The 23,883-nt window shown below is 41.1% G+C and overlaps 1 protein-coding gene across 3 annotated transcripts in view; it reads right to left on the reverse strand.

Moving 5' to 3' along the window:
- Nucleotides 1-22,518, reverse strand: part of ATP7A (ATPase copper transporting alpha) — a 63,271-nt gene extending 40,753 nt beyond the window's left edge. Inside the window, exon 1 of one of the 3 annotated variants that reach the window (XM_034781085.1) lies at nucleotides 22,462-22,518. Coding sequence is in view for 1 of the 3 variants with exons in the window: in XM_034781084.1 (XP_034636975.1) it covers nucleotides 13,742-13,750 (9 nt within the window). In the remaining 2 variants the exon portion in view is untranslated. Of the gene's footprint in view, nucleotides 1-8,639; nucleotides 8,743-13,741; nucleotides 13,760-22,461 lie in introns of those variants that run through there. The other 2 variants (XM_034781084.1, XM_034781086.1) reach the window with 2 other exon arrangements.
- Between the last annotated feature and the right edge of the window lie 1,365 nt (nucleotides 22,519-23,883).

A 23,883-nucleotide genomic window follows, 5' to 3' on the forward strand; every position in this document is an offset into this window, starting at 1 on the left:
AGATATTGTAACTGGGAACATATAATTTAAGTACAAGTAACAACTTGGTGGGGGCAAGGAACTGCAGAGAAATAGATGTCTAAAGGAATCCTTTAACCATTTACATAAATCCTCTCCCTTTGAAGTATATACTTATTAAGAAAAGAGTGCATACATTTAAAACTTGCTCTGTGCTATAGTCAAGACAATTTAATTGCATGGATCAGCTCTGAATCACTAGTGTTCTACCTCCAAGCAAGGAGTTAACAAAAAACAATAAGATGTGGCTTTTTGTAATGTCAATTACCATGTCACTGAGTGAAATCTGAAGGAGAGAAGAATGCGCGAGAAGAGAATTAATCTTCCATGGGTCTGTTTGTTTTACACACTATTGTGTGACTAATAAGAACAGCAGCCATATTGAATGTAGTCCTAAGAAATGAATTATAAGAGATAGGGGGCCTTTTTGACATGTCCTTGAGGCAGCTCTACTTACTACTACTTAGCAGGATGTTGCATTCATTTCTGTTTGTGTAAATGCTAAAATGTACTGAACCAAATAATTAAATGGAAGGCCATTAAAACTATATTTTCAAGTTTGAAAATTTAACTAGGAGAAGTAAACAAACAAAAGTAGAGTTTGATGCAAAATATTTAGATTATGCAAGCCATTGGCAAAAAAAATTAAGTCATAGAAAACAAGAATAAGCTTCGAAACAAGGAGAAAAAGGGGAAGGAATTTATGTCTTTTATAAATAAAAGTTACAACAGACATTTGACCAGGGAAGCGTATGAGCAATTGCCGAAGAAAAAAATAATTAACTGCCTAATGTTTGACAGCAATGAAGACAGCAGAGTATGTAGATGATTTCAATGGGACTACTCATGCATTTAAAGCAAACCACAAGCTTAAGTGCTTCGCTGGTATGGGAATTTATTGCAGGAAAACTAAACTACAGTATAACATTCAAAATGTTTCATAAAACTGGTTTTGCAGAGAGACTTTACCTCCTGTAATTCATTCAGAATTAATATGCTGTTCCTCCCCATGACACAAGGGCATGAAAATATCTGGTTTTGCTTTGAAATCTACTAGAACAGCACAAAGATTGTCAAGTAACCACTTTAATATCAGGATTATCTCTTGTCTTGAAGTCACATACATGACTATTACAAGAAAAAACACAAAAGTTGAAACTCTTCTGAAGCCTAAATGCTTAATAATGAGATGAAACGTGAGTGACACTTTGGTCTAATTAGCATTCATTTCAACAAACTAAGAATATATGTTTTTCCTCAGAAGATTTCAAAGTGAAGGGGAAATGTAACAATGAACATATCTGAAAAAGAGCTCGGTGTAAACTCGAAAGCTTGCCTCTCTCACCAACTGAAGCTGGTCCAGTAAAAGATATTATCTCGCGCACCTTGTCTCTCTAAGGCAGTGGTTTTCAAACTTTTTTTTCTGGGGACCCAGTAGAAGAAAATTGTTGATGCCCTCTGTGATGTTCCCCTCTGGTGTTGTCTGGACTAGTGATCTGCTAGGCCACTCCAATCCTTGACTCTGGGAGCCAGACTACCCTGCTCTGCTGTGAGAAACCCAACTCCTGGGCTGTTCACCCACAGCCTCTAGCATGTAAGCTCCTCCCAGCTACTTGCAAGCGAATGACACTAGCCAATACCTCTGGTCCTAGGAACCTCCATCTTGTAGTGTCCAGTTATGCCTACTGGACGTTGCAAGCTTATATAAGTTCGTCAATTTAACAAAGAAATTGATATGTACCAGGCAGTGCTCGGGGTAGAGGCAGCGCGCAGATCCCCATGGCCCTCCACCTAGAAGACGGACCCGCTGCTGGCCGCTTCCGGGGCACAGCGTGGTGTCGGAAAAGGTAGGCACTAGCCTGCCTTAGCTGGACAGCACTGCCGACGGGACTTTTAATGTCCCAGTTGGAGGTGCTGACCAGAGCAAGGCAACCAAGCGCCTTACATGCCGTGACCCAGTAGTGGGTCACGACCCACGTTTTGAAAAACACTGCTCTAAGGAACTTGTCTGTCAGACAGCCACTATTGGGTGTGAGAAGAATAAATGGGATCAAAATCAATTTTAAGAAGCATGAATGGCTGTATTCATCCAGCTCTCTGGACACAAACATGACAAATATGTGTCTTAGCTTCCTTGTTTTGCTACATAAATTGGTGGGTTTTGGCTCCATAAACACAGCACAAAACAAATTAACTTTAAGGAATATGGGAATTTCTTAATTTGATTATTTTATTTTATAAAACTAAGTTTTAACAACTATCTCCCTCTTTACTGTTGCCTCAGCATGCTCTTTCAAGGTCAACCACAGGAATGTTTCTGCCATTTTATAGCCCTGACGACACCCTAAGGGAATATTCAGAAAGACATCCTACTTTCCACATAATGCTGCTGCTATACAGTGAAACCTGTTTCAAGTGACTACCCAAGTGACTGATGGTAACTGGCTTCTTCATGGAGGTAGTCTTTTAATGAAAGGGGGTAGAACTGTACTCAACGTGCTCCCAGTTCAAAAATACATCCCTATTCATATTCAGGAGAATGCTTAAGTACACTCTTGAGCGCTCTCCTGAATAAAAATAGACTTAAACGTGTTCACAACTGCTTTCCTGAATCAGGGTCAGTGTTTGTGGATACTCTGCAACTGTCGAGAGAAAGAAGGTGGCCTAATTAGTGGGGGAGCATCTCTAGTACAAATTTCAGGGTTTTTTTCTCCCCCCCTCTTTATATTACTAGAAAATTTTCATAGGGAAAACAGGATCTTTAAAAGTTCATCTGCACCTGCTGCTTATTTGTTACCCAAATTCAGAACCCGGTTTATTACACAACAAATAATTTCAGTAAAGATTATTTCTTTCCACAACAAACAGAGAAAAAGGATTTCAGGCGAGGAATAAGCAGCAGCTACACATGAACTCAAACAAAAGGCCATTTTCATCCAAACATCCTCCATAATAAAAAAAAAAATTAATAATGTTTATCAGCAGAATTTTTCTCCACCTTTCCCCTAGACATCAGTGACTAACATAGCATGTGTATATGCTGGGATTTCCAGTAATGTAAATATTAATTCTGTAATACATTAATATAACTTGACATATTTATTGTTCACATTACAATTAGCTTACAATGGATCTTGCCTATCTCTCTGCCCTTATCTTCTCCAATACACTCCCTCTAAGGTTTACTTCTACACTCCCTTTATATCTCACTCATTTAGTCACTCGTTACTTTGGGCGTGCCCCCAGAATGGCCTTCCCACTAAGGTATGCCAACCTTCCGCCGGCTCCTCTAAAAATCTTGTTAAAACCCTCTATCCTGTGATGTGCTCCAATCACAATAATCCCCACTACTCAGTCTTCATTATTTTATTGTTCTATACTGTACTAGTTTGCATCACTGGACAGGGCAAAGTGCCTGTTATTTGCTTGGCATAGACCTCTTCACCCCCCAAGCATATAGTGTGTTGTATAGTTATTTATATAACTAATAAATGCCACACACACAAAATTAATGGCATGAAAAACTCTACATGTAAAGGAATTAATCTGGTGCCTTTTTAAAATGTAAAACAGAGTAATGATGAAATGCCAGCACACAAGCATTAACATTTTTCACTTATTGAAAGGTTTTAAGTGCAAAGCTGGTAATAGGAAAAATGATAAAGTTTCTGGCAACTAACTAAATTTTTTCATATGGCATAACTTTGCTAGAAAAGAATTCATCTGATGATGATGCATAACTTAGTGAACATAGAGCCTCACACACTAATTTAACAGAATCACTTTTTAGGGAACAGCCCTACTTAAAACACTTACTTATCTCATTACATTTACTTCAAACATTTCAAAAGTTTTTAACTTAAAATATTTAATTAGAAATGATTTTCCAATTTGTTCGGTTCATACCCTTACAAAACTTGAACAACCTAGTTTAAAATCACTATACTTCAATGCATTTAGTAAATTCTTTGGAAGGCTTCTGCTACTGCAGGTAAGGGATTGGTCTTGCAATGAGCTGAGAACACACAACAGCTGAGTGCCCTAAGTCACAACTGAAATAAGTGAGAAATGAAACCAACACATTGCAGGTTTGGGCACAAAATGACTAGAACCTGGCAAGGGGCTCAATCCAACTCCTCTTGAAGACAATGGGATGTTTCCGGCACTCTGCTATAATTACAGTTAAGAAAACCTCTCTGTTTAAAGATTGACTTTCTTACGTGCTCTAAAAGTTGCACATCTACTCAGATTGTCTTGTAATTTGTTGTTAATGCAGAGCTCAGGTTGCCGGGTAGTATCTTATGGCCATCCAGAATGTCAAATTCAGCAAAATTCAAACCTCTGAAAACCAGGAAATACAGAGTTAAGGTATACTCCAAGACAACCTTAACTCTGACCTCTTTGAGCAATGTTCCGGCACACCCTTAACACATACTTGCAGTCTGCCTTTGTAGATATTGCAAAACACTCAGGGAAAAGGATACGTGACCACTATAGGACAAAGTCTAATGCCTGTGGCATTACGCCTCATATTCTTCATAGTAATATTATTATGATATGAGTATGGCATAATGATGATATATTTTGTGCAAGATAGGGCACCTGAGATATCACTGGAAAGGTTATGATTTACTGAATATGATTATCATATTTATATACATGTATCATTTTTATATCTGAAGTTAGAAATGTTATCAATGCACCTATTACAAATATGTTTACACCCAGGAAATGGTCACTAGACAGAATGAAATCAGTCTAGATTGATGGCTGGAAATGGCCATTCGGAAGAACAATAGGTCATAGAAGATGCTAATCTCTCACCGGGAAAGGCTTCCGGCGTACGCTGCAAACAGCCTCTGAATTATGGCTGCAGGGTCATGTGATCAAGTCACCTGATACTGGACTCCATGATAATACTAGTATTTTTCCACTGACCAGAGGTAGAAATCACACTGGAAGACAAAGGATTCTCGCCATATGTAAAACCTATTTAAGGTAGGGGAATGACATAATCAGGGTTGGTTCTTCACCCCGCCCAAGATGGCTGCTGTAAACATCTAAGAAACAGATTGAACGAGGGGAGAAGGACTGAGCTCAGGCTGGAAGGTTGTCTAGCCTGTGAATGAAATATCTGAAGGTTAAGCTGCAGGCAAGTGCAGCTGGCCTTCAAGAATCTCTGCAATCTGCCTAAAACAATATTTGGGGTGAGAAATTACTACTTGTAACCAGTTTCTTTAATATTTTAAGCTTAGATTGCATTTTTGTTTTATTTGCTGGATAATCTGCTTTGATCTGTTTGCTCTCCCTTATAATCACTTAAAATCTATCTTTTGTAGTTAATAAACTTGTTTTTGTTTTGTTTGAAACCCAGTGTGTGGAATTCATAACTGGGGGGCAAAAAGCTGTTGAATGTCTCTCTCCACATTGAGGGAGGGGGCAAATTTCATGAGCATAGACTGTATAGTGCTCTGTGCAGTGCAAGATGGTACAATTTTGGGTCTACCCTCTGGGGGGCGGGGTGACATGCACTTGAGTACTGGGCAATTCCTTAGCTGAGTTTTTCCATGCAGAGCTGATCTCAGCATGTGTGTCTCCCTACCTGTATATGTGCTGGTAAAGTGCAGTCTGAAGCCTGAGGGAGGACTTTGCTGACTTCCCTCAGCAATACAGTGTGAAGGGAGCCCAGGCTGGTGGGTCAGGCGGACTCAGTGGTACCCCAGTCCCAGGTAGCACCCTGGGGGGGAGGGGAACCTGTCACAATGCCTTCTCTTTGGTAAAGACAAAACTCATGTTTAGGAGATCTGTACTGAACAGGAGCTACCTACACCTGCCCTACACTCAAGCACGTAGCCCACAGAAACAACAACACAGCTGCTAAATATTAAAAAACCTTCACTCCCTTTTATAATCCCTTCACCCTTACACACAGGATGCTATTTAACACTATATTTATCTTTAAACCCATAGAGCAGTCTCATTTGAGGCCTCACTGCTCATAATCCCCAGGATAAGTGCATTGCTACTGACACAAGCTACAGAACTTTCTGACCCTACAGAGCAGTGGTCCCCAACCTTTTCAGTGTGGCGGGCGCCTGACGACTAGCCGCCGAAGAGCACAGTCGCCGGACAAGCAGCCGCCGAAATGCGGCAACGCAAAGAAGCATCGCCGCCAAAATGCCGCCGAAAAGCAGTGGCATTTCTGCGGCGACGCTTCTTGATGTTGTCGCTTCTCAGAGGCATTTCGGCAGCTGCTTGTTCGGCAGCCGCGCTCCTGGGTGGCGGGGCACTCCCTTGTCAGTAAGCGGGTGCACATAGATGCCCCAGCAGGTGCTGTGGCACCCGCGGGCACCGCGTTGGGGACCACTGCTACAGAGCATCTCTGAAATGAGGCATGCTAATTTCTCAAGAAATACATGCATCTTCTTACTTCGATCACACAAACGGGGAGCCGGGGGGAGGAGGGGAGGAGAGTGGCCGATCCCTTTCCCCACAAAGGGAAAGAGACCCCCAGATCTCCTCCTACCACAATCACAACTATGCCAAGCTGCTCCCTCCGCCATTCAATACAGCTATACAACACAGTGGGAGTGAATGTAGATAATTCCCAGTGGCTATTGCCAGGTCCAGAGTCAGAGTTAAAGACTCATTGACATGTCCCTTAACTTTGTATTTCCTGTTTTTCAGAGGTTTGGTGTTGCTGAACAAGACATTCTGGAAGGATAGGAGATACCAAAAGGCAATCTTAACTCCATGTTAACAAAGTTTCTTTTTTGTCAGTGAACTGATTTCAAAGTGGGGGGAGGTGAATTAGGCCCAGTCTGAATACCATCAGCAACATTTTTCAGTATTTATTTTCAGCTACAATTTCCTTTAAAAATCTATAGCAGTGGTTTTCAGTCTGTGATCCGCAGACCTCTAGTGTCCACAAACTATGTCTAAGATTTCCAAAAGGGTTCGTACCTCCATTTGAAATTTTTTAGAGGTCCATAAATAAAAAAAAAGTTAAAACCCACAGATCTATAGATTCAAATTATTCTTAAAATTCTTCAAGCTAAAATTTTGCCAAAGTTTTCTTTCAGTTTCAATAGAACGGTAAATCCGATCTGAGTTTGTCCATAACTTACAAACTGCTCAGTATTTCTGCAAAGAAGATTATGATCAATGTGATATTATGCAATAGAACCTTGGCACTATAGAAGTTTGTAACTAAATGCTGTCCAGATTGTGTATGTTACTTGCTTCCTTGTAGTTGCAAGATTACTATTTAAAAGATACAACCTGAAATGAAAAAGTGAAGAGCAAACCTAGCCACAAACCTAAAAAAAAAAAAGTAGTAAAATATTTAATTGTTAATTATGTATCCATTTTTAAAAGCTTTCACTTATAACTTATTATTCTCATGCTATTGATTTCTAGTAGAGAGCTTGTCACTGAATGCCAGACTGCTGACCAAATGCCCTTGAACAGATTTCTGAACTAGGTACAGCACAATTCCCCTGAATTTAGTATTCTGCATTTAGTTTCTTATGGGTTAATTCCCAGTGTCGGGTCAGGATTGGCAGAGAGTGAGGTTAGATGAACTGAATGCAACATAACTCAAGACAAACCTCTTTGCTCACAACATACATCACCTGTAACGTTAACTTCTAGTTCTATTAGGATTTTAGTATTTTTGGAATGTGAGAAAGATCCAAATAAATTAATCTTTACAGTACCCCATATTTAACTTTCACAACAAGCATAAAAACTAGTTTGAAGAGTTGAGACTTTCTGGATTTGCTTTCCTTACATTTCCTCTGAAATTCTCAATTAAGACTAGCTAATCTCTCTAAACTTTAACACCAACTTTCCATGATAGGTATCCGACAGCACAGTTTTTCATCAAGGCACCTGCCAAACTTAGGGTGACCAGACAGCAAATGTGAAAAATGGGGACGGGGTGGGGGGTAATAGGAGCCTATATAAGAAAAAGACCCAAAAATCATGACTGTCCCTATAAAATCGGGACATCTGGTCATCCAAGTCCAGGGTTTCTCAAACAGGGGCTGCCACTTGTGTAGGGAAAAGCCCCTGGCAGGGCAGGCCGGTTTGTTTACCTGCCCCGTCCGCAGGTCCGGCCGATCGCGGCTCCCACTGGCCGCAGATCACTGCTCCGGGCCAATGGGGGTTGCTGGGAGCAGGGAGCCGCGATCGGCCGGACCTGAGGACGGGGCAGGTAAACAAACCAGCCCGGCCCACCAGGGGCTTTCCCTACACAAGCGGTGACCCCTGTTTGAGAAACCATGTCCTAGCCAAATTCAGAGCTGCATGCAGCAAATGTTAGCCAAGAGGCAGGGAAAATCTTGAAGTCACAAGACCCTTAAAAACCTGGCTCTATGATTTAACATTTCTGCCACAGACATCAACAGTGAGTACAAGCAGTGCTCCTACTTTAGTTATTCAGACTTTCACCAGAACTGCAAAGTGTTTATACCACATGCTTCTTGCAAAAAACATTTAAAATAGATTATTCTGGTTTCATCCTCTCATCCCAACCAAGACTGGTTTGCAAGGGCAACAGGCTGATCAGTTTGGAGTCCTGCTTCTAAGGTGGAGGGTCAGAAATGACAAAAAGTTACCTCTGCCTTTGGTCCTGCTGCTGGGGATTGGTTTGGGAAGAGAAGATGATGTCAGGCAGGAAGCTATTTTCTCTCTCTCCTGGTCTCATTGATAGAGAAGACAGGGTCAGTCTGCTGACTGCGGAGTCTGCAGGGAATGTGGGGCCCCAAGCAGCCACTGGCTTTGTTTGTACTTACGGCTAGTGCAGAAGTCAGTATTAACACTTGCATGAACTAAACTAATCATGAGCTACTACCTCAGAGGGCCAAACAACAAAAATGAATAAATAGGTGGAACAAACAAAAGACATTTTATTCTTCTACAACTACTACAAAAACAAAAATTCTGAGATCAGTACTGTGAAAGGGGCCAAGAACAATAATTCACACAAATGATAGTCTGGACACTAAAATGCAGATCTATTGCTTGACATGCAGTATAATCACAACGGGCACAATAATTATTGACTGCACTCCATGTGATGGTGTGACGAACTGGGCCTGTTCTTACTGTGGTGTGTGAATGCTGACAGGGGAGTGTGGCTAGGATGGTCTGCATCGGGGGATGGGAGTCTGCCCCAGGGAACATACCTGAGCTTGTAACATGAGAACCCAGGAAGGGGTTGGAGGCCAGGTGACTCCGGGGCCCGGGAAACTGAACAAAGGCTGTGGGAGGGGTCGCTGAAGGGGAGTGGGGGAAGCAGGCTGGAGAGATGGCTGGGAGGCAGAGATGGCTCTGACCTCCCAAGGGGGGCTGGGCTGGGATGGCCGGGGACCCCAAGATGGACCTAACTGAGGGGGTCCCTGTTGTCTGTGCCTGCAAGACCTGTCTTGGACTGTATTCCTGTCATCCAAATAAACCTTCTGCTTTACTGGCTGGCTGAGAGTCGCAGTGAATCGCAGGAAGCCGGGGGTGCAGGGCCCTGAGTCCCCCGATACTCCGTGACAGATGGGTCCTCATCTTTCATCTAGTATTCTCATTTTTAATTAGTAATTTTTAGCTATGAGGAGTCTGCTCGTGTTTTTTTTTTTTTTTAAACACAAGTCCAAATGCCTTTGGATGCTTAATAGGCTTCTTTCATGGTAGCCTCTCCACAACTGTTTTTTGTTATGCATGGAAATGTTAATCCATTTGTAAAGATTCTGTGCATTAGGAATGATACAAAGGCAAACAGAACAGTGTGTTAAGATACGGTAACATACAGAATCGGGCCAAGAGGTATGAAGGAGTTACAATCCATTGACATGAGTTCCTGATAAGCCACAGCCTTATTTGTGAATGTTTCAATCCAAGTTATTTAGCATAGCCTTCCATAGCTATATCTCTTGAGGGGAGGAGAATTCCAGCATTTCAAAGCCTAAAACAGCTGCCCGGTTTAGAAAAGGTTAAGTTCAATCACAACTCTTCAACACAGATGTCAGCCAATCAGCCAGCCAAATCCCTCATCTCTTGAACCTTTTTTTTAAAAGCCCATATATAAAAAATGCCAGTAACATAGGACTGATACGCAGAAGGAAGCTGCATTATATAAACAACACTATGGACTTCTAGATTGTAATTAGTGTGCAAAATTTGGACATATGCCACAGGCATGATTTTTTCCCTGGAATTATGGGATCAGGCAGGGGAAATATTAACTATTAAAGTTAAATTTTAGGCTGTTCAATATAAATCTGTAAAGTTGCATTATAGGTAGATACAAGCAAACTAGAAGTACTACTTTAATGCTTTATAAAATGTGTTATTTAGCAAATTCTAGCAATTCAGTTAGCACCCTTATTGATAATAGAGGTGGGTAAAATTCACCAAACAAAAAATCTAATTTGGGATCAACCAAAATTATTCGTGAATTTAGGTCAAATTCAGCAAATAGTGTCAGACAAAAAAAAAAAAAAAAACCTGAAAGCCAAAAAAAGACATTTCAAAACTCAGTTCAAAATTTACCTTGGTTTATTGAAAAAAATTAAAGGATAAAAACATCCAAAAATTAAATGGAATAAAAAAAAGATGTTTGTTTCTAGTTGAACTTAATATTTTGTTTAACCTAGAAACAATTGTTTGAGAGATTTTTTGGTGCAGACACAAAACCAAAAAAATCAATTATTTGTCACTCCAGTTGATAGCTCTATCAGAAGCAATGGCTAAACTCCCCTTTTAGCTAAGAGGAAGCTGTCTCTTCAAGTCACACTTGAAAAGCAACTATAATAGCACTATCTAAAAATACTTGTTATTTTAAAAATTGACTACATTGCTTTAAGCAATTGAAAAATAAATTTAATAATCGTTAAATAATTTATAAAAAATTCTTAAGAGCTTAAAAGCTGCGTAACAATACAAAAAATGCTGAAAATAAATCACTATCAGTTTTTGAAAAGCAAGAGTTTACACTATAGAATTGTTACACAAACATTCACAGTAACAGCTGTGATGGTAGATTAATACTAAACAGTATCTGATTATTATATCTTGTAATCAATATTATCTCAAATAAGGATAGAAGTAACATATCAAGAGAAAGCAAGTTCTAACTGTTAAAACACATGATGAAATCAGTAGACCTGGGTTCTATTCTGGGTTTTGCCATAGATTTCCTGTGTGGCAAGTCAACCTGCATATTTCCCTATTTGTAAAACAGGGACAAGGGGTGAAAAAGAAAGAGTGCAGCTTTCCCACCTTATACAGGTGCTGCAAAGCCTAATGTAGGCATGTTAGTAAAGTGCTTTGAGACATTCAGATGTGGAAGGATCTAATTTGATTACAGCCAGGCACCCAATCATGACCACCTAGCAGGGCTGCCAACTTTCTAATCACACAAAACTGAACACCCTTGCCCCACCCCTTCTCCAAGGCTCCATCCATGCCCACCGCTTCTGCAAGGCCCTGCCCCTGCTCCAGCCCCCTACTTGGTCACTCACTCTTCCCCACCCTCACTCACTTTCACCGGGCTGGGCCCAGGGATTGGGGTACAGGAGGGGGTATAGGCTCTGGACTGAGAGTGCAGGCTCTGGGGTGGGACTAGGGATGAGGGGTTTGGGGTGCAGGAGGGGGCTCTGGAGTGGGATAGGGGGTTGGGGTGCAGGTGGGTGAGGGCTCCAGCTGGGAGTGGGGCCAGGGATGAGGGGTTTGGGGTGTGTGCACGGGTTCGGGCTCCAGCTGGGGCTAGGGATGAGGAGTTTGGGGTGTAGGAGGGGGCTCCAGGCTGGAGCAGGGGGCTGGGATGCAGGGTCCTGGAAGCGCTTACTGCAGCTTCGAGGAAGCGGCTACCAGATCCCTGCAGTCTCCATGCACATGGGCAGCCAGGCAGCTCTGCACAGTGCGTGCTGCCTTCGCGCCCACAGGCACCGCCCCTCGCTGCTCCCACTAGTCATGGTTCCTGGCCAATGGGAGCTGCAGAGCCGGTACTCGGGGCGGGGACAGCGCATGGAGTATCCCAGTCCCTGACCGCCCCAGTGTGTAGGGGCCACAGGGACCTGGCGGCCGCTTTTCCGGGAGCAGCGCAAAGCCAGGGTAGGTAGGGAACCTGTCTTAGCCCTGGGCCACCAGTGTGCCGCCGACCGGACTTTTAACAGCCCAGTCAGCACTGCTGAGTGGAGCCACCAAGGCCCCTTTTCAACTGGGCATTCCGGTTGAAAACCAGACACCTGGCAACCCTATCACCTATACAGCTAGTTTGCATACTGTCCTGTCCAGCATAATCTCTAAATAAACTAATCTCAAGATTATATCACTCCAGTTTGATGGATCTGAAGGTGTACGTTTCATGCACAGAAAAAGACTTTTCCTCCAAAAAAGGATCCTCACCAGGAGCAGAATATATCTCCAATGATTTGTTAGGACTTTCACAAATTTCTGTCAAGAAGAAGGGCAGGCTTTGTTGTTGTTAAAACTTTGAGGCCTTCTTTGTATACCATAATTGATTAGTAAAAAGCACACTATTTTTGCTCTGCAGTTCATGTGAAAAAAAGTTTCCCTAATATAAGGATACTGAAGAATGTTTAAGAACTCTAGCCATTCCTGATATGGATGGCTATGTTGAGGACACTAAAACAAGAGAAACCTCTATTTCAATATAGTCTCTGGCACTAGAAATTCCTCAAGCCACTGGTCTTTTTTTAATATATAAATATCAACTATGAATTACAGCATTTTCTATGCAGTATGTGTGTATTTTATATATCTTTAGAAAGCATCCATATTCCCACGCTGCTCTTTTGAAAAAAAACAAAAAAAACCAACGTATTTATTTTTTAAACTTAGATTTTCTAACTCTTCTCCTCTAAAATGCGTACTCCAGTTCCCCAACATGTTGCTTGAAAGGCTGGATACTTTTCCAAATCCATTTGTCTTCTTGGGTGCATGTTGCTTGACTTAGCTTTTTATGCTGTTAACTCATCACACTAACTTGGCTGAAGTTTTGTCAGAAATTGCTATATTAGTTATTTTTTGTACGAAGGTAATGCCTATAGCCCCAAATCAAGATCAGGGCCCCATTGTGCTAAGCACTCTTCAGACACTTACTTCCAATCGAAACAGACAACAAGTGGGAGTAGAAACAGAGGGGAAGTGACTTGCGGCAGTTTACACATCAGCTGAGCAGCAGCATTGCAATTAGAATCCAGGTCTCCTTACTTGTGCCAATGCCCTATCTGTTGGACTACACGGCCTCTCGTTTAGGTTCTCCAATTTCTTTCATATATGGACCCAAGGGCAGAATTTCACCCTTAGATTAGACAATGTTATCAGATCTTTAGGATTTACTCATTGTTGTACATTCCCTTGTTAAGAGATATTTATGATAAGAACAGTATTTACCAGAGGCCTGCAACCAAAACCAGGGTTAATGTGACTTGTTGCAAATGTTCATTTGATTATTTTTATTAGATATAACTGCACTCAAATCTAAAGGTGACACGCAAAGAAGCATTTTCAAATAAAACTGATTTTTAAAGTTATGTCCATTGAGTACTGATTGAATGTGATAATCTAGTCTGACATCCCATACTTCCAGCATGCAAGAACATAAGAATGGCCATACTGGGTCAGACCAATGGTCCATCTAGCCAAGCCTGATGCTGAAGGGAATGAAAAGAACAGGCAATCATCTAGTCCAGGGGTAGGCTACCTGCAGCATGCGAGCTGATTTTCAGTGGCACGCACACTGCCCGAGTCCTGGCCACCGGTCCGGGGGGCTCTGCATTTTAATTTAATTTTAAATGAAACTTCTTAAACATTTTGAAAACCTTATTTACTTTACATACAACAATAATTTAGTTATATATTATAGACTTATAGAAAGAGACCTTCTAAAAACGTTAAAATGTATTAACGCGAAACCTTAAATTAGAGTGAATAAATGAAGACTCGGCACACCACTTCTGAACGGTTGCCGACCCCTGATATAGTCCCAGCATCTGTCAGTCAGAGGCTTCGGGACACTCAGACTGTGGGGTTGCATCCCTGATCATCTTGGCCAATAGCCATTGATGGACCTATCCTCCAGGAATTTATCTAATTCTTTTTTGAATCCAGTTATAGTTTTGGCCTTCACACCGTCCCCTGGCAAAGAGTTCCACAGGTTGACTGTGTGTTGTGTGAAGAAGTACTTCCTTTTGTTTGTTTGAAATCTGCTGCCAATTGGTTTCATTGTCTGACCCCTGGTTCTTGTGTTATGTGAGAAGAGTTTCCCAGGGCTCTGCAGGGCAGGGTCTACCCTAATCTGGGAGCCACAGTTTTTACTGAGTCAGGGTTTAAAGCGATATTCTCTGCTCCAGTTTCTTGTAGTTATTTTGTCAGAGCTGCTACACCCACTGGGATGGAGTCCCAGCTGTTGTAACTCTGCAGGGCAGATGAGGTGGCAAACCAGCACCGAGACTTAGCCAAATGCTCTAACCACTACACCACCTCCAATTACAGCTGTTCATACATGTTGTGCCACCACTCATACTCCAGTGCTGGATGGAACACTCCACATTGAGACTGGAATCTGCATAGTCTGCACCTCCTTATTGATTAGCAGCAAGTCATGTGGAAATTAGTGGACCATGCTGTACCATGACACAATATGGCCATCCTTGTCTATAACAGTTCAAATTTTCATTCTTCATAAATCCTGATCATTCTCTTGGCATTAGGTTTACACACCCACTATTGAGGCAGCGTGACAAAAGATAATACAGCTAGTGACAAAATACTGTATTTTGCACTTGGATAATTTGTATAGCCTAAATTTTCAAGTGCGCCTGGTGATTTGGGGTAACTACTTTTTTGGATACCCCTGTTGAGACATTTTAAAGGAATCTGATCTTCAGAGAACAAGTGTTAGTACTTAAAATTAGGCCCCTTCAAAGTGTTATTAACTAGACACCCAAAAATTAAAGGTACCCAAAAAGTCCCTGATCCATTTTGAAAATGTTGGCCTACATTTTAAAAACATTAACTCAGTCACAAAACCCCACTGTCAGGTGGGGAAGTATCCCCATTTTACAAATGGGAAAACTGAAACACAACATTAAGTGAGATGCTGGATATCATGCAGCAATATATAGCATATCAGTAACCAGAACCTGGTAGCTCCTAACTCAGTATAATATTCTAACTCCTAACTGACCTACCTACCAAAATAAAAGTTATCAGAAGCTTGATAAAATTATTTTTAATTAAGAGCATTAAATTGTTTGAAAGTGAGATGTGCACACAAACCAGGATCTGCTGGTTCCTGGAAAATACAGCACCTAACTAGTCACTTTTGACCTTTATTTTTGACAAAACAATATATGGAAAGAAATAATTATTTTAGGGTAAGTATCCAAGAGAAGTAGAAGGCATCTTTTTACAACATCAAATTTTTTGCAAGATATGTGCAGAAAAAGAAATGAGAAGAGTCATCTTTGAAAGCAGTTCATTTTATTTTTCCTCTCATCTATGCCTGGTAGCTAAGACCAGGAAAAGGCAATTACCTTCTGACTTGTGAAGATATCTTTCAGTTATGTTGTATCTTGCTAAACTGTGATTCCTTTATCAGGAGAAAACATGTTTTTCAGGAAAAGGAGTCTGTTTCTTGGTATAAAATCCAAATTAAGGCAGACAGAAGATGCTGCCAGTTCAGATAGCAAGTATTCTGATAGGGTGGGGTCATGCTTAAGGACAGCAAGATAAGCAAGAGCTTGGGGCACTATGCAGTTTCCACTCACAGCTCACTCTCTCCTTCTGGCAGAGTGACCAGAGAGGAAGACAACTCACTCATCCATCCCTTTATGTAGGAACTTCCGATGTCATGAAATTGAAACTGTTATTGTGGTAAGTACCCTTTTATTAGAATAAGGATGTCATAAAAATCCTAGGAGAGGGTATGATACCATCTTCCTCTCCTTCACATATGGCCAAAACAACAGTTTTAACTTAAATTAACAAAGAACAAACACAAATTTACATCTGAATTAGGGCTTATCTACACTGGCACTTTACAGCGCTGCAACTTTCTCGCTCAGGGGTTGTGAAAACACACACCCCTGAGTGCTGCAAGTTTCAGCGCTGTAAAGTGGCGGCGTAGATATGCTGCCAGTGGCCTTAAGTCACAAGGTTCTACACTCAGTACTATTTCTAAGGGCAGAAAGGTCTGGTTGAAGCTGAAGAGGAACTTTGTGATCAGAATTTCTTCCTAGTGATAATATTAAATTAAGACAAACTCTCCATTAAATAGCCTGTGACATGCTAATTATATTATATAATTTGGCTAGCACAAATATTAATCCTTATACTCCTGTGTTGAAAATACATCTTACCCCCATTTTACATGTGGAGACAGATACCAAAGTTAAATGACATGTCCAAAGCCACACAATGAGTTGAGAGTGAGACAGGATTTGAACTTTTGAGTTCCTGATTCCCAATCATGTCAATCACTACACCATTGTTTATTGAACTGTTCCACACATATCATCTTCAAATCCATATGGTACGAAATATTCTACCAAGTTATAAGAAGCAACATTACTGAAAATTAATTTTTAAAAACCATCCTGGGGCATTTTAAAACTCCCATAGGCAGGAACCATTCTAATGAATTAGAAGGCCCACACAGATGACTTTCACAACTTCTCTAGCTTATGTTAAGGGTTGGGGTTTTTTTGCATACATTAATAGGATTTGCTAATCTCTAGATGCATTCAAACAACCATAAGCGTTAAACAACTGCTACCTCATGGTTATTTAAAACAACTAAGGCCCGGTCTACACAAAAAAATTAGGTCAATTTACTATGTTGATCAGGGTATGAAAAATCCACACCCCTGAGCAGAGTAGTTAAGCTAACCTAAGTCCCCACGTAGATAGTGCTAGGTCTACAGAAGAATTCTTCTATAGACCCAGCTATCACCTCTCAGAGAGGTGGATTACCTATGGTGATGAGAGAATCCTTCCTGTTAGCATAGGCACTGTCTACACTGAAGTGCAGTAGCGGGCACAGCTGTGCTGCTGTATTGTTTTAAGTGTAGACAAGCCCTAAAATATGTTATCTCTCTGACCAAAGAGACACCAGTTCCCCTAAGCAACTCCATCAGTAAATGCCTTTGTAAACAGATGAGCCTTGCAGTATGCCACGAATGTCGAACTTGGCTTCTGTGGGACCAATGCTGTACATTACTTTACTTCTTTTGAATAGCAACTCAGAAAACAGATAGCATTTATAGAGCAACAGAATGTTGCCATCTTAAGTTCCAAATCATGGTCATTTGTGAGATGGAATAAATCTGAAAAGTAGCTTCCACTTTATGGAATGCAGGCTGAAGGATTATCTCCTGTATCAAGACTACAGTAGGTCAAACTACAATATGGTTTTATCAATACATTTAGAAGGACACAGGCTACCTATAAACTCAAGGGCATTTTTTATCTGCAGTAGCTCAGAGAAGCAGCTCATTCTACAAGGAATTATTAAAGTCTGATGATGGTAGAGGCAAGATCTGGCTGAAGCTTCATCTATAAATCAAAATCCTATTTAGTGTCTGAAAAGTATGTCAAGTAGCATATATTATTATATACTAAATTTTAAGATCGTAACCATTACACCAGCAGGCAAGCAGTGTCTAGTGAGTAACTTGTAATACAAGATTGTCAAGTACACATTTATAAAACTGTATTAACTAGAGGTTTTAATCACACTTTGTTTTAGAGATAAAAAATGGTTGAACTCAAAGCCAAGGTATTGCTCCAACTGTAGACCTTCTACAAAGAAAATTTAGGATTTGCCATCACAAACAAGTGGCATGTCAGTCTAAGGCAGGCAGTTTCTACCATTAATTTAAACAGAAACACAACTAGAATGCAAGAAACCGAAAGGTTCTCAATCCATCACTGCTATGCTGGAAGAAAGTCAAAAGCATCATCATCTCATATACAAGCTTGGGCTCAAATGGGATTTGTAAGGCACCCGATAGCTTTTTATTGTACTTTTTATTATATTCTTCACTATGTAATATCCTTAGAAACGCCTTTCTCGGCCAGTTTTTATCCTTTCCCATTATTCTTCTCCCTGTGTTTTACAAAACACAAAACAATATTACTTCCTTGTTTGTATATTGACACCATCAATGAAGTCAGCACAAAACTAGGAATAGGCTAGCTCTGTAATAGCAGAATACCAAATAGCGAAGATGCTCTCAGCAGCTGAGTAGCAGGTTTATAAAAAATATTTAGACTCCACAGGACCTTCGCCACTAGACTGAGGTACTGTAGGCTTCATTATTTGGTCTGATTGTCTCTCTAAGTTTGATTCCAAGTACCACATTTTCTCCAAGGGACTCAACAAAAGGTGTTTGCAATAAGTAGTTGAGGAGACACAAAGGGAAAGAACCTATATTTCTCAAAGGCAATTTTCCCTGTAAAAGAGGAAAAGAAGCTGTAATCAGGCATAAACTAACACAGAGATACTATACCACAACCAGTTAAGCCACCCTTTCTAATGTGCAAACAGTGAATTTTGAAAGTAGAATAATCACAAATGGAATCAACTGAAGCTTGAGGAGTCCAAAATATAATCACTCACAACTGCATGTTACCATGTGGACATTTAAAAAAAAAATTAATATCAGTCTGTAAAATGAAGGCTGCAAGACTGCTAAAATCCCAGACTCTCAACTGGGTGTCCCACCTAAAATAAACTAAAGGCTTGTATTATCTGTTTTATCCTTATGACCAGTAAGGATATATAGCACGTATGCAAAACTGACAATTTTTCTAAGTTTTGTACAAATATTCATCCTCAAAATACCTTTGGGAGGGTCAACACCCCAATTTACAGCTGGCAAAAATTGAGAAGAGAGGTCAGTGGACTTATCTTAGGTTGGAACAGAATCCCAAAGGTATTATACTAGTATTCTATTAACCGCTAGAGACAAATTTAGGTTTATAAACCACTGATTTCTCATTTATACGTATTCATATTTATTATTTGTATTATGGTAGCATGAAAGATGTGTTAGGAATTGTATGAAAAAGAAATATGCGGCCCCTACCTCAAAGACATTACAATCTGCAAAGATACAAAACAGGCAAAGGTTCAGTTAAGGGACATAGCACACAAGGTATATGATCAGGCTGATAACAGGCACATGTCTTGTAGGACCAGGTTGCCAGATATGTTGTAATTCATTGTTTCTAATTGTTAAAGCATTTGTTTGTAAAACTAAAGAAGTGCAGTTTTTTGAGTGGTCTGGAGGGAAAGTTACACCAGAGCTTCCCAGTGAAGCTAACCTAATTGAACTTTTTGGTCTCTACTGGCAAATGATTACATGCACTGCTCTTACCTATGCAGTAATGTAACTAGATATTCCAGGGATAACAGCACATCCTAAACACACATCTAAGCTTTGTGAGACTCTCAACTGGTTATGTTTCACTCTGCTTGAATTAAAAACTGAAAAAATCCAGATATTAATGAGTCCTGCCTGGGGTATATGGATTATGAAAAATCCTTTCAGGGCTTCTAGCTCTTTATAAGATGCACATCAGAAAGTATAAATGGCAAACATTTTTACTACAGTTCAAACTAGAGCTTAATAAAAACTTAATAAAAATAAAAAGAAGCAAATCCTGTTTCTTGCTTCTATCCTTCCAGCAAACACTACAGACAATGGCAAATGGAGGGTTTTGGAGAATATTAATATAGCCCAAATAGGACCATGTAAACATTAAGGGATAGAATGCATCTTAAACACCTCAATTATGTGGATACATAATAAGACTAACAGAGGCTACTTAGTTTTTAGGATTAGTCTAAAAATGCTAAACAAGAACAATGCATAATAAATTATCCAAGCGTAAATAAAAATATGAGAACAGTAAGAACAGTAAATGACATGTTCACCACCTGAAGAAGAGGCAAAAGGTCTATTCTTCCGTTACATGCATTTAATCGAAATAACTTGAGTAGAGAATGATAATTATAGTTTGCGTGTATGTCCAGACAATAGATTCACAGGTGGTATTATACACACTTGACTATACCTTTGCACTATCAAGTATAAACAATTATTTCTTGGCCAATTTATTATTACACCATCAAATTGAAGATTATTTTTGTATAAATATGGTCTCTTCCAGCAATATTACCAATGAAGAAATCCAAAAAAATGACATAGTTCCCATTAGGTATGCTGCCATATTTCAGCCAAATGGAGAAAGCGAAGGATTTAGTTCATTGGGAGTTTCCCTTTGAGAGGAAGAATACCTCTCACAGATAGAGGAAAGGAAGGAGGGAAGAAAGTAGAAAAAAAGTACATGACAGATGTGTTAGTCTTCTTGCTTAATGTGATATTACAGTGATGAACACAGTATAAAAAATAGACTAGGAAGAAGCCAAGGAATTTTCCTCAGCCTTCTCAAAGGTCCTTCCATATTTCTTTACAACAGCCTGATGGCGTCCCCTTCCCTGCCACGCATTATTTTAGTTTATTCTTCCTACCATAAGGGACTCTCATTAGAATGTGAAGTGAGTTTGGTGGTCTCATGGCTGAGAACTTAAAAACTGGATGGTAACAGACTGACTCCCAGTGATAATTAAACCTGGTGATATTCTAAACATAAAGCGCTCTCAACCAGGCTTGTAGCTGTTTCCATTGCTTCACACTGACTCAACAGACATTCTAGACTTCAAAGTGGCAGAGTGACAATCCTGGAATCTTATTATATAGATATGCAGTTATATTTAAATGAACAGCTTTTTGCTTGGACTAGACAAAAGTTATGCTGCAGGCCAGCAGCTACATTCCAAATGGGGATAATGATACTGATTTCTCTTGTAACACGTTGAGATCTGATGGAGAAAAGTGATGTAGAAGAGCTAGTTGTTATTATTATCATCTCCTAGTTAGACATCACTTAACCCCTTGGCATCAGCCGTGTCTGCAATAATGGAATTTATACTGATACTTTTCCAATTAAGCAACAGCACCTGTTACAGGCACTATCACTAGAGTAAACAAATTGGTAGAGAAGCAAAGCAATTAACTAGGGAACACCTTATTGGGTTCAGTATACACCCATCGGTCTATAGAGTGCACAAAGTAGGTGAGGCACGAGTCACTCTCACCACCAAAAATTGGTCACCCTCCTTATCTCTCTAATGTCACTCTCCTGAGACCAGTCCGGTGACAACTACACTAGATATAAAGTGCACAGTCACTCTGGTAGCTAGCTGCTAAATAAAAATGTAAAAGGAACATTCAACTGAAATTTGGCTCTAAACTTACACTTTATAACAAACAAAAATTGCCTTTACAAAACTTAAGACCAGCACTAAGTGCCTCTACATTTTTTGGGGTGGAAGAAGGGGAATTCCAATTCAAACAGACTTCCCCTCACCCCCCTAGAAAAGCCAAGCTGTTGAAAGAAACTGACTTAAAGAGGGAAACTGAATCTGTTGACTTTCACCATACAAGCTGGGAGAAATAAAACAAAACAAAACACACCATCCCAAACTGTATTAAAAGAGATGTAAGGATTGTATGAACTCTTTAATCATCTAAAGTGTTACCAATAGACTCACGTTTGATTACGGCATGTTACTAAGCCAGCAGTAGCCTTTTAATCACCACCTTGTTTCCCGAAAATGACCTGGGTCATCCTGAAAGACCAGGTGGGTCAGGTAATATATTTTATTGGGCCAACTAATGTTAAAAGAGACAAGCTTTTGAGCTTATACTGAGCTCTTCAGCTCTGAGTGAAATAAAGCTTTGTGTACACTAGAAAGTTTGCCTCTTTCACCAAGGGAAGTAAAAAATATTACTTGACCTACCTTGTCTCTCTCATACCCTAGGACCAACAGCTACAACAACCCTGCATGGATCCTGGCCATATCTAATCTTTAGGGGATGCGAGGGAGAGATATGGGGGAGGCTTCTCCTGCGGGCATAGCCCCTCACACCAGCTGCAGGGCTGATGCATTCTCCCTCCCGACCTCCCCCAACACACAAATAACGCAAACGTTTTGCGGGATGGGAAAACTGTTCCCCCCATGTTCCTGGTGTGCCCAACACGGCGATCTGTGCGAGGCTCTGGTCCGCGTGGTCAGCGGCTCAGCGACCCAGAGAGCGGGGCGGCGGGAGGGGATGTCACCAGAGCCCGGGGCTGTTGGGCCTGAGGAGCGCGCTGCCGGCTGTCACGGCTTCCCCTACCCCACGTCAGAGCCCGGGGAGCGGGGCTAAAGCCCACCACAGCGCGGGGGCCGCAGTGACAACGGCAGACGCGGGAAGGAGATACGCGCGCGTCAAGGGACGGGGCCGGCTGCCCCGCACGCCTACCGCGGGCCCGTCAGCGCCAGGCGAGGGAACGCGCGCACCGACTCACCCAGCAGCGCTCCGCCAGCTGAACTCCTTCTCCGCCACAGCAGCGCTAGCAACTCCCGCCCCCCAGCGCAGCAGCGGCGACTCCGCCCCCGATGGCCTCGTGCCACGTTGGCCCCGCCCACGACCGTTGCCAGCCCCTCTGCGCCATCCCAATGCAGAAAGCCACGTGACAGAGCTCGGTCTAGTCCCCCAATCATGTGACAAGGGGGAGACTCAAGAGGGAGGAGCCTCGTGAGGTGGAGTGGCACATACGAGTTTCAGGTCCCACCAATGCGAGAAAGGGAACGCGGTGGGGACATTTTCAGTCAAGCGTTTTTGCTGCAGTAAGGCATTGGCACATCGCAGGCACAGATAAAGTTTGATTGGCACATCGCGCCCTAGAGAGAGATTTTTTTCTCCTTAAGGAAAATACCATTTCTGGTCAAGTGGCTGCCATTTAGTTTTGAAAAGCAGACTGAAACATCACAGGTTAATTAATGCTCTCATTTACAAACATCAAAGCTTCCACAAGCAATGGGAGATAAGGTCATTTTGTTCAATTTTTTTCCAAGAAAGCGAGTGGAACTTTGTAACAAGGAAGGTGAACCTAGCACCAACCATAGAAGAAGAGGAGGTGGTGACCAAAGCTGATTGCTGCACTGGTTTATTTTTCTAAGAGTGATTAAAGTTTGGAAACCTACTGTAACATCAGCATATGAGGGTGGGTACAATACAGTACTTCCATTAGAGAGGGTTATCTTCTGTTCTACCCTGTTTTCACTTTAGCACCTATCTACAGAAGTGTATATAGACTTTTTCTAAAATTATGTACTGTGTTTGTTTTGACCATCATACACAGCCCGATGTACTTCCTTTACCAGATACCTTAAAAAGCAAGAAGCAACTATATTAATGTATTTTACTACCACAATGGAGGGCAGGGGAAAGATGGTGGACACTTGCCCTGCACACTTCTAACTGAAGTGATCTTAGCACAGTGAATTGTGCCAATAAACAAATCTTAAAAGTTACTAAGATTTGTTTGTAAAAATACTCCTTTTGGGGATAGAACTTAAAAATCAGAAGGGATCAGGCATCAAAACGAGCCTTAAACCACTAATGTCATATACTGGCAAAATGAAAAAGGGCCCTATAATCATCAGAGGTAATATTCCCACTTCCACTCAGGCCAGAAAGTCAGTCTTCAGCCTCATATGGCAGGATACATTTGAGTTTCAAATCATAGAACTAGAAGGGGCCTCAAGAGGTCATCTAGTCCAGTCCCCTGCATTCATGACAGGACTAAGTATTAATTTTTAACAAATTGAGGAAGTGAGATGGTCAGAACATTCCAGAGTTATCAGGAGCCCTTGCACAAGTGCTGCAACTAGTTCCTCAGACTGGTTTACATTGCAAAAAGGTACAGTAGTGTCCTAATACCCCA

The sequence above is a fragment of the Trachemys scripta genome, chromosome 9, assembly GCF_013100865.1.
Source record: "Trachemys scripta elegans isolate TJP31775 chromosome 9, CAS_Tse_1.0, whole genome shotgun sequence".
NCBI classification, from domain to species: domain Eukaryota; kingdom Metazoa; phylum Chordata; order Testudines; family Emydidae; genus Trachemys; species Trachemys scripta.